Here is a 15,341-nt window from a genome sequence, read left to right as displayed (position 1 = left end):
CACATGCCGCGGAGCAACTGGGCCCGTGAGCCACAACTACTGAGCCTGCGCGTCTGAAGCCTGTGCTCCGCAACAATAGAGGCCGCGATAGAGAGAGGCCCGCGCGTCGCGATGAAGAGTGGCCCCCGCTTGCCGCAACTAGAGAAAGCCCTCGCACAGAAACGAAGACCCAACACAGCCAAAAATAAATGAATAATAATTAAAAAAAAAAAAGTTAAAAAAAAAGAAGTGCTTAAAATCAAGGTCTGCTATATATTACAAAAATGCAAGGCCTACACATTTTCAACATGTTAAAAAAAACCCATATGTATCAGCTGTAAAATTATAATAAAACTTAAGTCAGAGTACAGAGGGAAAGTATGCCCAAATATATGCTCATGCATACACCCACACCCACACCAACACCCATGCAAGTGATCCGAATCCTTAAAGGATATCTACATTTTAGTTTAAGTGACAGGATAAGTATAAACCTTGGCCAAAGAGTAAGATGGCAGTCTACATGCTCAATGATAATAAAGAAAACTAACAAATTAAAAATATTTTAATACTATCTTCATTGGTCACTTATAATCCACATCTTATGTGTTCTTTAAATCAAATAAAGTCTGTCGTGGAAAATATCAAAACCAACGGCTCTTTAAACACTTCGACAAAGTACATGTAAACCTAAACCCAAAAGACAGCCTCTGTATCTTTCATGACTACTGCTGCTATTTTTTCTTCTAAAGGTTGTAAGCTAGTCCTTATCCCATAAGGTTATGTTACTTTGCAAAAACAAATAAATTTGCCAGTAATCTTAATGGGAATTTTAATGCTATGCTAGATTAATTCATTTTAAATGAATATACGTTTAAAAATATAACATTTTATAGCAAAATCGAGCCCTTATCTTTCTATAAATATTTGAAACTGACTTTTTAAAATTTAATTTTATGTATTTTTATACAGCACGTTATTAGTTATCTATTTTATACATATTACTGTATATATGTCAATCCCAATCTCCCAATTCATCCCACACTCCTCTCCACTTTCCCCCCTTGTTGTCCATACATTTGTTCTCTACTTCTGTGTCTCTATTTCTGCCTTGCCAACTGGTTCACCTGTACCCTTTTTCTAGATTCCACACATATGCGTTAATATACGATACTTGTTTTTCTCTTTCTGACTTACTTCGCTCTGTATGACAGTCTCTAGGTCCATCCACATCTCTACAAATGACCCAATTTCGTTCCTTTTTATGACTGAGTATGACTTTTTATGACTCCATTGTATAGATGTACCACATCTTCTTTATCCACTCATCTGTCGATGGGCATTTAGGTTGCTTTCATGACCTGGCTGTTGTAAATAGTGCTGCAATGAACATTGGGGTGCACGTGTCTTTTTGAATTATGGTTTTCTCAGGGTATATGGCCAGTAGTGGGATTGCTGGGTCATATGGTAATTCTATTTTTAGTTTTTTAAGGAACCTCCATACTGTTCTCCATAGTGGCTGTATCAATTTACATTCCCAACAGTGCAAGAGGGTTCCCTTTTCCCCACACCCTCTCCAGCACTTACTGTTTGTAGATTTTCTGATGATGACCATTCTAACTGGTGTGAGGTGATACCTCATTGTAGTTTTGATTTGCATTTCTCTAATAATTAGTGATGTTGAGCAGCTTTTCATGTGCCTCTTGGCCATGTGAATGCCTTCTTTGGAGAGATGTCTATTTAGGTCTTCTGCCCATTTTTTTGATTGGGTTGTTTGTTTTTTGATATTGAGCTGCATGAACTGTTGTATATTTTGGAGCTTAATCTTTGATTTCTTGATTTGCTTGTTCTTTGATTTGCTTGCAAATATTTTCTCCCATCCTGAGGGTTGTCTTTTCATCTTGCTTATAGTTCCCTTTGCTGTGCAAAAAGCTTTTAAGTTTCATTAGGTCCCATTTGTTTATTTTTGTTTTTATTTCCATTACTCTAGGAGGTGGCTCAAAAAAGATCTTGCTGTGATTTATGTCAAAGAGTGTTCTTCCTATGTTTTCCTCTAAGAGTTTTATAGTGTCCAGTCTTACATTTAGGTCTTTGATCCATTTTGAGTTTATTTTTGTGTATGGTATTAGGGAGGTTCTAATTTCATTCTTTTACATGTAGCTGTCCAGTTTTCCCAGCACCACTTATTGAAGAGGCTGTCTTTTCTCCATTGTATATTCTTGCCTCCTTTATCAAAGATAAGGTGACCATATGTGCGTGGGTTTATCTCTGGGCTTTCTATCCTGTTCCACTGATCAATATTTCTGTTTCTGTGCCAGTACCATATTGTCTTGATTATTGTAGATTTGTAGTATAGTCTGAAGTCAGGAACTCTGATTCCTCCAGCTCTGTTTTTTTCCCTCAGGACTGCTTTGGCTATTCAAGGTCTTTTGTGTCTCCATACAAATTTTAGGATCTTTTGTTCTAGTTCTGTAAAAAATGCCATTGGTAGTTTGATAGGGATTGCAATGAATCTGTAGATTGCTGTGGGTAGTATAGTGATTTTCACAACACTGAGTCTTCTAAGCCAAGAACATGGTATATCTCTCCATATGTTTGTGTCATCTTTGATTTCTTTCAGCAGTGTCTTATAGTTTTCTGAGTACAGGTCTTTTACCTCCATAGGTAGGTTTATTCCTAGGTATTTTATTCTTTTTGTTGCAATCGTGAATGGGAGTGTTTCCTTCATTTTTCTTTCTGATCTTTCGTTGTTAGTGTATACGAATGCAAGATTTCTGTGCATTAATTCTGTATCCTGCAACTTTACCAAATTCACTGATTAACTCTAGTAGTTTTCTACAGTAGTTTTCTAGTTTTCTGGTGGCATGTTTAGGATTCTCTATGTATAGTATCATGTCATCTGCAAACAGTGACAGTTTTACCTCTTCTTTTCCAATATGGATTCCTTTTATTTCTTTTTATTCTCTGATTGCCATGGCTAGGACTTTCAAAACTATGTTGAATAACAGTGGCGAGAGTGGACATCCTTGTCTTCTTCCTGACCTTAGAGGAAATGCTTTTAGTTTTTCACCATTGAGAATGATGTTTGCTGTGGGTTTGTCATATATAGCCTTTATTTTGTTGAGGCAGGTTCCCTCTATGCCCACTTTCTGGAGAGTTTTTATCATAAATGGGTGTTGAATTTTGTCAAAAGCTTTTTCTGCATCTATTGACATGAACATATGGTTTTTATTCTTCAATTTGTTAATACGGTGTATCACATTGATTGATTTATGTATATTGAAGAATCCTTGCATCCCTGGGATAAATCCCACTTGATCTTGGTGTATGATACTTTTAATGTGTTGTTGGATTGTTTTATTGAGGATTTTTGCATCTATATTCATCAGTAATACTGGTCTGTAATTTTCTTTTTTTGTAGCATCTCTGTCTGGTTTTGGTATCAGGGTGATGGTGGCTGAAACTGACTTTTCAATTAGCATTTATATTTAACATTATAAACACTATAAATAATATATTATTAATATTATTATTATATTATTAATTATATTATATATAATATATATTATTATATAATATATAATATATAAAATTATATATATTAATTATAATTAATTATATATTATATTATTATTAATATATTAATATTTAATATAATATTAAATATAATTTAATCCTCATAACTGTAATTATGCTCACTTTGCAGTTAATGAAATGATACTTTCAGCAACTAACTTGTCAAAAGCCAGATGGCTAGTCTCTGGCAGTCTCCAAAATCCAGTTCCTTTTCATCGCTTAATCTCTTACAGGGAGTCATTTCCATTTCAAATAAAAGAGCTTTAAATGAATTAACAGAAAAATAGAATGTGCCCCGATGTGGAATGCCAAGAGTTGAGACAATAAATACATTAAAGAGACTTTTTCAGAGGAAGTATTATAGTAAAGCAAATGCAGCAAGACAGAAGAAAAATGCGGAGAGTGGAAAGATTTTGGTACATATTAAAAATGTACTTAAATTATAATTGAGGCAAGAATTAATACTGTACGGATTAACAAGTAAAACTACTACACAGGGTGAATGAACAATATTCTGGCATCTGATTCTTCATAATATTAGTCTTTAATAAAAACTTAAACTTTATTAAACTTCAGTGAAATAATTCCAAGTACACTTTGTTATTACTTTTATAACAAATATTCTTATTTCTGGAAATGAAAACTTTATATCTTAATAATGCATCAGTTTAAGTCTTGAATTTGTAAATAAATGCCATATAAACGTTGTGTCACAACTACTGATTTTAATATGCAGTTTACACTTGGAGTATTATCTCCACATATATGAAGTTTCATAAACGTATTTAATCTTAAAAGGTCATTACCCATTTTACATACTTTTAAAGAAACTATGCTATTTCCATCTGAAGTCTTAAGCAGCTACTTATTTCCAGAAGTCGAAAAGAAAGTCAAGAAATAAATTTTATGTGAAATAATTGTTATAATTCAAGTTTTTTAAAGTAAAAAGAAACTCTCCATTTTGTAAATGTTTAAATTTTGTTCCTTACCAAGAAGGGTTAAGTTTTACTTTTAAGTAAGGTGGTACCAGTAGCTGTTTGCTATTAAAATTTCCTAATATGAAAGGACTATTTTAGTGTCTAAAATAGACAAATATAAATAGCTAACAATATAACCTAGTCATAGGAGTAGAATCATTAATTAATCATGTTCTAAACTTTTAAGACAACACTCCAATTCCTCTCTTAATATTTTCTGCAGTCAGAGGTTTTGAGATCAAATTGTACTGTCATATTTTTACTGTGAGAGGGAAATAAGACAAAAACAGAAGCACCAGATCACATATGCTAATATGGCAACTCTGGTCAAAATACAGCCTATGGTCAATACAGTCTATATACAATGCTAAAAAATCTCTCCAAAGAATAACTAACTATAAATACATGTTATACCTGGAACCAAATTCTTTTATAGTAAATGTGGGAGCCATCTGCAATTAGTAGAAACACATATTTTATCTCATATGAGAAAATGACTTTTGATGAATTACATTAAAAGATACCATGTAAAATACAAACCAGATTACAGGAGGATATTTCCCTTTACTCTTTTGCCTGTGGATATACATTTTTAAATAGAAGAGAACACACTACACTGCAATTTTGGATATCCAGTGTCTTCAATATTTCACCATTATACTACAGTGCACGTATCTTGTTACTACTGAAGTAAGGAATTAGTGTTTTAAATCTTCCTGATATATATATAGCAAACTCTTTTCTACGAAAGTTGGACTAATACTCCAACCACTCAAACAGAATCCTTACAATAACAGATACCATCACTTAACTTTTCCCAATGAGACTGAGGTGGGGGAAAGTGGATGGAGTTGTTTATGTTTTTAATTTACATATCTCTAGTTAATAGTGAACTTGAACATTTAAAATGTTTGTTTTAATTCTCTTATTTTCATTGCCCAGCTGCATCATTTAACTACTTTTCAAGTTGTCTTAAAAAATTTCTCACTGATTTTTATGAGCTTGATATACTAAGAATATCTGCCCTTCCTTTGTCATTTGTAGCAAGAATATTTTCCATTTATTTGCTGTTTAATTTTTAATATGCCTGACAATTAAAATTTTAATTTAAAGTTTTAAAGAGAAATAGCAATCCAATTTTTCCAATAGCATTTCCTGGATAATCTGCTCATTCTCCATTAGTCTAGGATACTTTCTGATCACATTACATTCTTTTATATATAAAGGTCTGTTTCTGGGCTCTCTTTTCTATTCCACTGATCTGGAGGTATATTCTTGGGTCAGTACTATGCTGTTTGAATTCTTATATCTTTATAACAGGTTGTGATATTTAGTAGGATTAATCCTTTCTCATTGTTTTTCCTTTCCAAAGTTATTTTGGCTATTATATATTTATTTATTTATTTATTTAATTTTTTTTTTTTGCGGTACGTGGGCCTCTCACTGTTGTGGCCTCTCCCATTGCGGAGCACAGGCACCGGACGCGCAGGCTCAGCGGCCATGGCTCACGGGCCCAGCCGCTCCGTGGCATGTGGGATCCTCCCGTACCGGGGCACGAACCCGTGTCCCCTGCATCGGCAGGCGGACTCTCACCAACTGCGCCACCAGGGAAGCCCAATATTTATAATCCAAATGTATGTTAAAATTAGAATCATTTTGTCAAGCCCTACCTCTCCATATGAATTTTAAGGGAACACTAATTAAACCTATAAATTCAATTAATGGTGCTTTTTAAAAGATTATTTCACGAATAGTTTCAGTCCTTTTGAATTTACCCTTTGGAATAATCAGATGCCATTTATGAACTGGACAAGTAGTGTAAATATTTAACTACATAAATCCTGTAAACCTAATACATAAACTACAATGTATATCTCCAAGAAGTAAAAGGACAATAATCATCTGGATTAAAATTCTTCCCATAATTGAATGGACTAATTACAAATAGAGTTTTCTTTTTATCCTTTTATATAAAACCATGCCAATTTTCAAGGTAATACATCCATGTCAGACGTTGTAGTGAATCCCAAGTGACTTTGAATCCTTTTTCTTATAGCAATATGGCACACATTTTCATGTAATTTTTGTAAATCCTAAGAATCTGAATACTATTCCTGATGGAGCAAGGGAATTGTTTCTCCAAACTTCTTCAGAAAAAGTAATTGCCTTTTTGATAAACATAAAAATTTGTATGTCTTCCGGTTGAGAATCACTGATAAACACTTTTAAAAAACACTATGTATTGTCTGTGATTACATGTCTAGTTCTAAAATGACATCTGAAATTTATACTGTTCCTAAAAATTTGAATTCTAACAGACTTGTATATATATTTCAATAATTAGTGTTTAGAATATGAAATTCTGAAAGTGCTTTATTTCTTTTAGTAAATTATTGTAATATATATATTAAATCAAGAAGTTTATACCTCTGCTTGCTTTCTTGTGAAGTTACTCCTTGAAGAACTGACCAGTGATTTAAAAGAAAATCAATTTTAATGCATTAAGACTTTTATCCTAAATTTTAGATACAAGAGATTTTTTGCAACCACAATAGGGCGATCAATTAAACAAAGAGTTTTTAAGATTCAGTGCTTACTTTCTGTTGTTGATGTTGTTATAATTATTTGATAGAGATGAAGGAGAGATCTTTGGTAAAGTTGAAAAATTGGATGCACCTGGGGACCTTTAAAAATATGAAAATGTTAAATTAGATAAAAAATGCTGAATTTTGAAATTAATTATGAAATAAAGAAAAGAACTACAGATGACAATGTATGTAGTAAATGAATGCTGGAAAACAGATTTATGAGCAAAATCACCATATACCCTTTGGTTTTCAATTTCCAATGTATTTGTTCATATAAAAAGTAATAGTATATAAGGGAACTATTTTCAAAGGAAATTTATCAAATTAAATATAAAACTTGATATTATTCTTAAAAATCTACTAATGCAATACACCCAGTTCTGAGTTCAGGTAACCATTATTAATATTTTACAATCAATAATTTCCTTAAATCAATGGAAGTAAAATATTAATTTTTAAAGGAAGCATGTAAAAGAAATCCACTCTGTGTCTCAGTAGGTACTATGGCATTCCAATTATATACAACACAGACACAGATATCATAGATTTTACCAATTTTTAAAACTGTAAGGCAAGAGGGATGAAATAGCAAAGAGAATTCCAAACATAATCCTGAGAAGTAATTTTTGGCCAAGGTTATCCCTGCAAAAACTGAACAGATATAAATCTCACTATCTATTACACATCTCACTAATTCAGAATGTTTTTGGAGAAATCTAAATTACTAATGGCTTTTAATCAACAAATATGCTTTATAGGTATGATTTATAGTAAACAAATCCATTACATAGGAATGATTATTTTAAAGTAGTACTTAAAAGTCTCTAAAAGATTTAATTTCCCTTGTAATTTTGTATACAATTTTAATTTACTAGGCAACATCTAGGTCACGGGCTGTAAGAGGCTAATACTTTCAGTCCAGTATTTCAGTCATCATAAATTCTAAATTAGTGAGGCCCAAAGTGATTACTGTTTAAAAATTATTTTATTTCCTCTACTAAGGTGCTAATGAACAGCAAAATGGTCATTGGGCAGGAAAGTGTAACCTACAAAATTTGCTTTTAGGTAATTTGGATTTTGCTAAATTAAGTGGTGGGTAATAAAATTTCTTACATATAAAATTTTATTTAACTTTTGAAGTTTTATATATTATGAAATATTGGTAAAATTTTTTCCTTCATTTTAAAGGAGAGTTTTTTTGTTATTGTTGATGCAAGTTATATACAGGTAGATTACATTAAGTGGGACTTCTATTTAGCTGCCTTTCTGATGGAAGACCCTTACAAGATTTTATTTAACTGCACCACCCTCAAATCCAAAAATACAAGCAATCAAGTTTTAATATAAAACAATGTCGAAAACAAATTTAAAAGGTAATTTTAATATCCTAATATTTTAAGGTACTAATTTTAAGATATTAATAGAATTAATATTAATATAGAAGTATTCTGGCATTTTCTGCCTTCACATTAAGAATGCTAACTTAGGAAAACAATCTAAAAACACTGAGACTGACTTATAATCAATGAAGGAGGTTAATTTTTCAAAATGTATCCATCTGACTACTATTTAATTCAATTCACTACAACTTTTCAGGTATACAGATAGAAACTGAAATATTCCCTTGAATTTTACTTACAGTAAAAATTATGAAAATAAAGATTATTTTGTTTATAATATTATATTTATTACATATTATATACGGCTGAGGCATATATATATATATTTTTTTCCCTTTTTCTGCCCATCTGTGGCCTTTTTACTATTCATTAGCAACTCTATCCCAGAACAGTATTAGAATTTTCTATGAAATTCATTAAAACACTCAAACATTTATTAAATGATTACATTATGCCTTGCCCTTGTTAAGTACTAGGAGTACAAAGAGAGAGACAGTTCCTGATCTCAAATAGCTCCTACTCTAATAGGGGAAAATGATACAAGCAAAGTAACTATAAAACAGTATAAGTCCTAAAACAAATTTTAAAATTATAACAAAAAGGGCTTCCCTGGTGGTGCAGTGGTTGAGAGTCTGCCTGCCGATGCAGGGGACACGGGTTCGGGCCCGGGTCCTGGAAGATACCACATGCCGCCGAGCGGCTAGGCCCGTGAGCCATGGCCGCTAAGCCTGCGCATCCAGAGCCTGTGTTCCGCAACGGGAGAGGCCACAACAGTGAGAGGCCCACGTACCGCACACACACACACACAAAAAAAATCAAATTTTGTGGGTAGTAACATGAAGTGATTTTAAAACGATGTGCACAGTTGGAGGGGTAGCTGGAAACTGGAAAGTTAGAGTACTCCAGGTGGAAAGAATAGCATGTGAAAATGTGTGGGACTATAGAAAGCATGATGTGTTTAGGGAATTACCAATGAATTGGCTGAAAGAGTAGGGTGTAGTGATAGGCACAGAGGTTAGTAAGGTAAGTATGATAATGAAGAACCTTTTTATGTTCTCTGAAGGAATTTGGATTTTATCCAATTGTGCTGTGGCATGTTGAAAGATTTTAAGAGTATCAACATAATCAGATTTGTATTCTAAAAAGGTAACTTTTGAGGAAGAGAAAGAGACTGAAGATTGGAAGAGCATTTAGGAGACTATAAGAACAACAAAGGTGAGAAGTAATAAAGGCTGGGACTAGGACAGTGGAGTGGGCAAGGGCAACATGTCTTGGAGGTTTAGGAAGCAGTTCTCAAAGTACAGTCCATGGACACTGAGGGGGATACAAGATCCTTTCAGGGTAGCTGTCCATGATCAAAACTATTTTCATAAAAACACAGACGTGTTATTTATTATCTGACCTCCTTCACTATACAAAAACAATGGCAGGTAAAACTGCATAGTGCCAAGGAGGTAGCCGTGAAAAACTGTGGTATCATGGATTCAAAATAAGAGAATTTCTTTAGGAGATAGTTATCAAAAAGAAGTATTAATGGGAAAAAAAAAAGAAGTATTAAAGAGAGGACAAATAAACTAGGTTTAAAAAAAAGTTAAATAAGGACTTCGTTAAATTCTGAATATTTGGTAAGGAATGGTAAGCACTGCCTTTTTAAAGAAGTTGGCTATTAGAAGAAAAACTAAGTGGTATTCAGAAGAAGCTGATGGTCTTGTTTTAAAAGATGGGAGAGATCTGTTTATATCTATAGGTTAGCAAGGAAGATGATACTGGAAAAGAAACAAAAGCATGAACTAATGTTAACTGAGTGTCTACTATACATGTGGCAGTATGCTAGGCATTTATATGTATAGGAGAGAGGAGATAACGAAGGAAAAACGAGGTCTAGGAAACATTGAGATAAATACTATTGGTAGAGAGATTGTTCTTAAAGAGCATGGAGATCAGAGAGAGCAGGATGGATGTGGTGATCCACAGCTAAATAAAAGTATGATAACACTTTTTACCTCCTGTTACAGACATTATGGTTAATAGTTAGATCACTTGTCTATTGTGATTCCAACTTCTGACCGAGATTACACACAGCCCAACCTAGCTAACATTTGTGGAGTTAGTGCAGGGGTTGACTAGTCAATCTGTGGATTATAACCTGAGTTCTTTAACTCTCTTTCTTTGATATAACTTGGAAATTACACTGTTTATTAGCAACTTCGCACTAGTAGCTTTCTGAAGAGACGAGTGAAGAAAATGCTTAGAATATTATACATAAACTAGATATTAAGCCATTTATCTAGTGTTAAAGTAATTTTGGCTAGTTTGGGCTAAGTGTAATATAAGGCAGTGAATCGTCTCTTAACAAGACAGAAGGTAAAACATGAGTTTAGCTGAAATGATTTCATGAAGAGAGAAAATTAAACTTCATCCCTGACAACTGAATGCAGTATTTTAATTTCCCTATTCCCAATGTTACAACTAAAAGCCTGCAATTCAAGGCTAAGCTGAACTTCTTACTTGAACAGAAAAATACAGCTTGTTCTTTGTAAGTTACCTACATAGTCAACATACATGGAAATCTAATACCATACTGAGCAATCAAAATATAGAGAAATTAAGTCTGAAGGCTGACATAGCAAAAACAGTTATTTAAAACTTTTTATAGTTATTTTCAAACCTGATATAAAACAACCCGAATTTGTAAATTTTGACATTATAAAACAAAAACTATCTTATTAAGAAAAACAAGACCAACCTTAAACTTTCCCCATTTCTAACAATCATCCTAGGGTAAGTTCTTAGAGAAAAAGAGAAATTTAAATCTCTTGAAAAATTAAGCACTTTTACTCTTGTGAGATACAGATTAGTTCAGTTCAACAAGCATTTGCTATGTGTCTCCTCTGTGTCAGGCAGGGTGTTAAATACTTAAACAAAAGACAATTTAAGGAAATTTATATATAAAGTGTTTCTCATAACCTGATTTTTGTTCCTCGTTTTGACTGCTCTATATGGTATTTGACAAAACATTCCACTTAAAAAAAATAAAATTACAGTTACTCTTCTTTAGCCATTATCAATCTCAACACCAAAACTGCAATCCATTTTTATTTTTGCTATTACAGATATCTCCAAACATACACAAGTCCTCATGTACCCAATATCAGTCATTCAGCTTCAAAAATTATTAACATTCTACCACTCTTGGTTTATTTATAATCTCCTTGGCCTCCACATTCCTTCATGTTTTTGCTGGACAATTTTAAAGCAAATCCCAGACACTTATAATTTCACCTGTAAACACTACAGTATGCATCCCCAGCAGGTAAGAAATCTTTTTTTGATACTATTGTCCGTCCCAATCTAATAGTCAGTTCATGTTCACATTTTTTCCCCAGTTGTCTCAAAAACTGGGTAGTTTGAATCAGGATCCAAAATAAGTTCATACATATGCAGATTAATTTCAGTAACTTCAAAAGCCCTTACTGCTCCCTACCAGCTAACTTCTCCAGTTTCATCTTACTATGACAATTGTTTATTTTCCATTTGTCCTGACTTTTGTATCTATTCATATAGTTAACTTTGACTTACATGTGTTACTGTAAATTGCTCAAATCTTTTTTAGAACAAACCAGGGGAGAAAGGAAGAAATAAAATAACCAATAATTATTTGTGAGTACCTCTGAATCAAGCATCTATATGAGAACTGAATACTTAAGTTACATTCATTTATGCATGAAATATACTATGTAAATGTCTTAATTTCAATTAAATTTGGATATGGCTTTTAAATATTGAAGCTAACACTAACTAAGAAGCTTGACTGTGACCATGCTATCTTTGGTAAAACTTGGAGACACAGTACTAGGTTATACATTATCTTATCACAACAGAAAGTAGGTAACAGTGTTTACATGAAGGAAAGATTTATTTAATCAATGTGCATTTTCAGCATTTCAAAGGAAAATCTGCATACACACTCAAGATCTTAATGAATATTAAATTGAGGAACCTCAAAGTACAGAGTTACGTGAAGTGTGTGTTTATGTACAAGCACAAGCTTTTCCAAAGATTTGGAGTTTGGACCACCAAAATAAAATAACCAGAAAAAACCAGTTTATCGGTAAATACAGTACACAAGAACTTCATTCTACCATTATGCTGCCTTCATCGTTAGGTGACAAACACCCAGGAAAGGATGTGTATATATAAATAACAAACAGATTTACATAGTTTCTTTTTCTCTCCAGGAATCCTGCCTTTCCAACCAACTACACCTTAGTTATCTTTCTTCTTTCAGTACGTTACATGATGAATGATCTATAGCAGGTGTTCCATTTTCTGACTAGGTATTCATCCCCTCTTTTCCTACTATTTGTCATTCTCATCATGCTGACATCATTTGTCAAATACACCGAATCTCTTCTGTCTCCCCCCAATTTCTGCATCGTTTAGCACTGCTTACCATTCCCTTTCTTCTAGAAGTTCTTTTTTCCTTTGGCCTCTATGACAAAACAGAATCCAAGTTTTCCTTAATCTACACGATTACCTATTTGATCTTTGTTTCATATCATTACTTAGGGATACCCTTTAAGGTTTAGTGTACAGTTCTTTACATTTTTAATTAGATAATTCACATACACCTTATATTTCTCACTTCTAGGAATATAACTCCATACCTGCAGTTCTCATTACTCTCCAAGCTTTGGCTCCCTATATTTAACTTCATCCTAGGCAGTTCTGTTTGGCTGTTCCATTACCTCAAACTTTATAGAGTCTCAGAAAAAGTCATTCTATGTCTTTTTCTTTAAAAAAAATTTCTTTGGAGTATAGTTGATTTACAATGTCGTGTTCTATGTCTTTTTCTTAATGAGACCAATAATAAGAATAAGATAAAATGAGATGAAGCATGAAAGAAAATTTATAAAGACTCAAAATGTCTTTAAAAATGACAAGAAATTGCAGGTTTTAGAATGTTACCCTAGATTTATGGCTCACAGGCTGCATTTCAAATTGAAGACATGTTATTAACTTAAAATATATGAATATGCATGAAGGACAAGAAATGAAAAACTGGCTCTTGAGCCATCCTCTCGACTGCTACATCCAAAACCACTCAATCCCCCATTTCCAGTATTTGAACAAGGTTAAAATTGGTAACAAATTTTTATGCTTTCATAGAAACTTTAAGAATGCACTTTCTGTGAACTATAATAACCTGTTCTTTTAGTACCAAAATAAAACTGTCATAACCAAATCTAATCTTTCAAGTAAGCAGAGACTATCATGCTTATAAATACTTAAAAAGTCTCTGTACAGTTTATTGTTAAAATGAAAACACTTTATCTGACAAGAGTTTCCTAATATGAATTTTCAATCTAATAGGTCTATCCACCATTTCTGAATCCATTTATACAGTTAACTGTGCAATTACTATATATGCAAATTGGGCTTAATAACTCTTTAAAAAATTCTAAAGTATATGCTAAGTTTTTCTACCTGTATTTAAACAGGTACAATAGCATAACAGCTGGTGTAAAAAAAATAAAAACAATACTGCAGAGTCACCTAGATGTTTATTATTTATCCTAACTGAAAAATAGTATGCAATGGTTTTATTTATAAAGTGCTTCCTCTCTCCAAGAAGAGCACTCAGGGACAGAGTGCTGTAAAAATACTAATATGCCACTAGATTAAGTTTACACTTAGTGCTTCAGTCACTAATTTGGAATTCTGTTAATCAGAACACCACAGACGGCAGGGGGACAACATATGAGTTAAGAACTACTGGCTTAGTTTTCTATTTGATTTTTTTTTAGCCTCTCATGCCTTACCTTGTTGATTTTGGATTCTTCTCTGAATATTTTCTAGCCCATGAAAACTGCCTCTTCAGCTAACAATGACGCTTATCTTCCTCCACCAGATTTTTACTCACATGTTTCGTCAATATTTTTGAGCAATTAATGAAAACGTCTGAATTAAATCAACTTCTCATGTTACCCTCACAAGAATTTTTACTTATTTCAGGAAAACAGCAAAATTTGGACCTTTTTATTTCCATAATGTTAGTAATCTCAAAGGCATTCTTTGAGATAGTTATACCTAAATGAAACCATACAAAAAAAAATTAATAGTACAATTAAGTCAATTAATGAAGTTGTACTGCTTCTAACTGAGGAATAAGGTCTTAACATTAAAAAAATTTTCTGGAAAGTAAGGGATAATCTATTGATTAGGTTTCTCCTCTCTTCAGGAACACCCAGGATTCTACAATTATTCTATTTAAAATAATTAAAAAAAAAAATACAGGATGTGGGCTTCCCTGGTGGCACAGTGGTTAAGAGTCCTCCTGCCGATGCAGGGGACACAGGTTCGTGCCCCGGTCCGGGAAGATCCCATATGCCGCGGAGCGGCTGCGCCCGTGAGCCATGGCCGCTGAGCCTGTGCGTCCGGAGCCTGTGCTCCGCAACAGGAGAGACCACAACAGTGAGAGGTCCGCGTAACGCAAAAAAACCAAACACACACACAAAAACAAGATGTAACTAGCCACACATCTCCAACTGAATAATCAGACTATCCACCCAATGCCAACATCTTTGGAAAATAGTCAAATTTAACAGAATAGAAAAAAAGTTAGAGTGGTTTAAGCTTTTCTAAGGTATCATTAGAAAATACCACGTTTTTGAGAGGTTTTAAGAAATGAGATGCTTAAGAACTAGATTAGAAATGCACGTTCTTGGTTTTCCCTGGTGGCGCAGTGGTTGAGAGTCCACCTGCCGATGCAGGGGAGACGGGTTCGTGCCCCGGTCCGGGAAGATCCCACATGCTGTGGA

General features: G+C 33.3%; 1 protein-coding gene across 3 annotated transcripts in view; it reads right to left on the bottom strand.

The window, feature by feature from the left end:
• USP15 (ubiquitin specific peptidase 15) overlaps positions 1-15,341 on the bottom strand; it is a 128,308-nt gene that overhangs the window by 49,653 nt on the left and 63,314 nt on the right. For 2 of the 3 annotated variants that reach the window (XM_060025141.1, XM_060025138.1), the window contains exon 7: positions 7,130-7,216. The exons of the other annotated variant lie outside the window; for it this stretch is intronic. In XM_060025141.1, the coding sequence (XP_059881124.1) occupies positions 7,130-7,216 (87 nt within the window). The remainder of the gene's footprint in view (positions 1-7,129; positions 7,217-15,341) is intronic. 3 annotated transcript variants of the gene reach the window in all.

Source organism: Delphinus delphis, chromosome 11 (genome assembly GCF_949987515.2).
Source record: "Delphinus delphis chromosome 11, mDelDel1.2, whole genome shotgun sequence".
Classification (NCBI taxonomy): Eukaryota; Metazoa; Chordata; class Mammalia; order Artiodactyla; family Delphinidae; genus Delphinus; species Delphinus delphis.
Note: the sequence above shows the minus strand (reverse complement) of the source record. Positions and strands in the feature narration are given on the sequence as shown.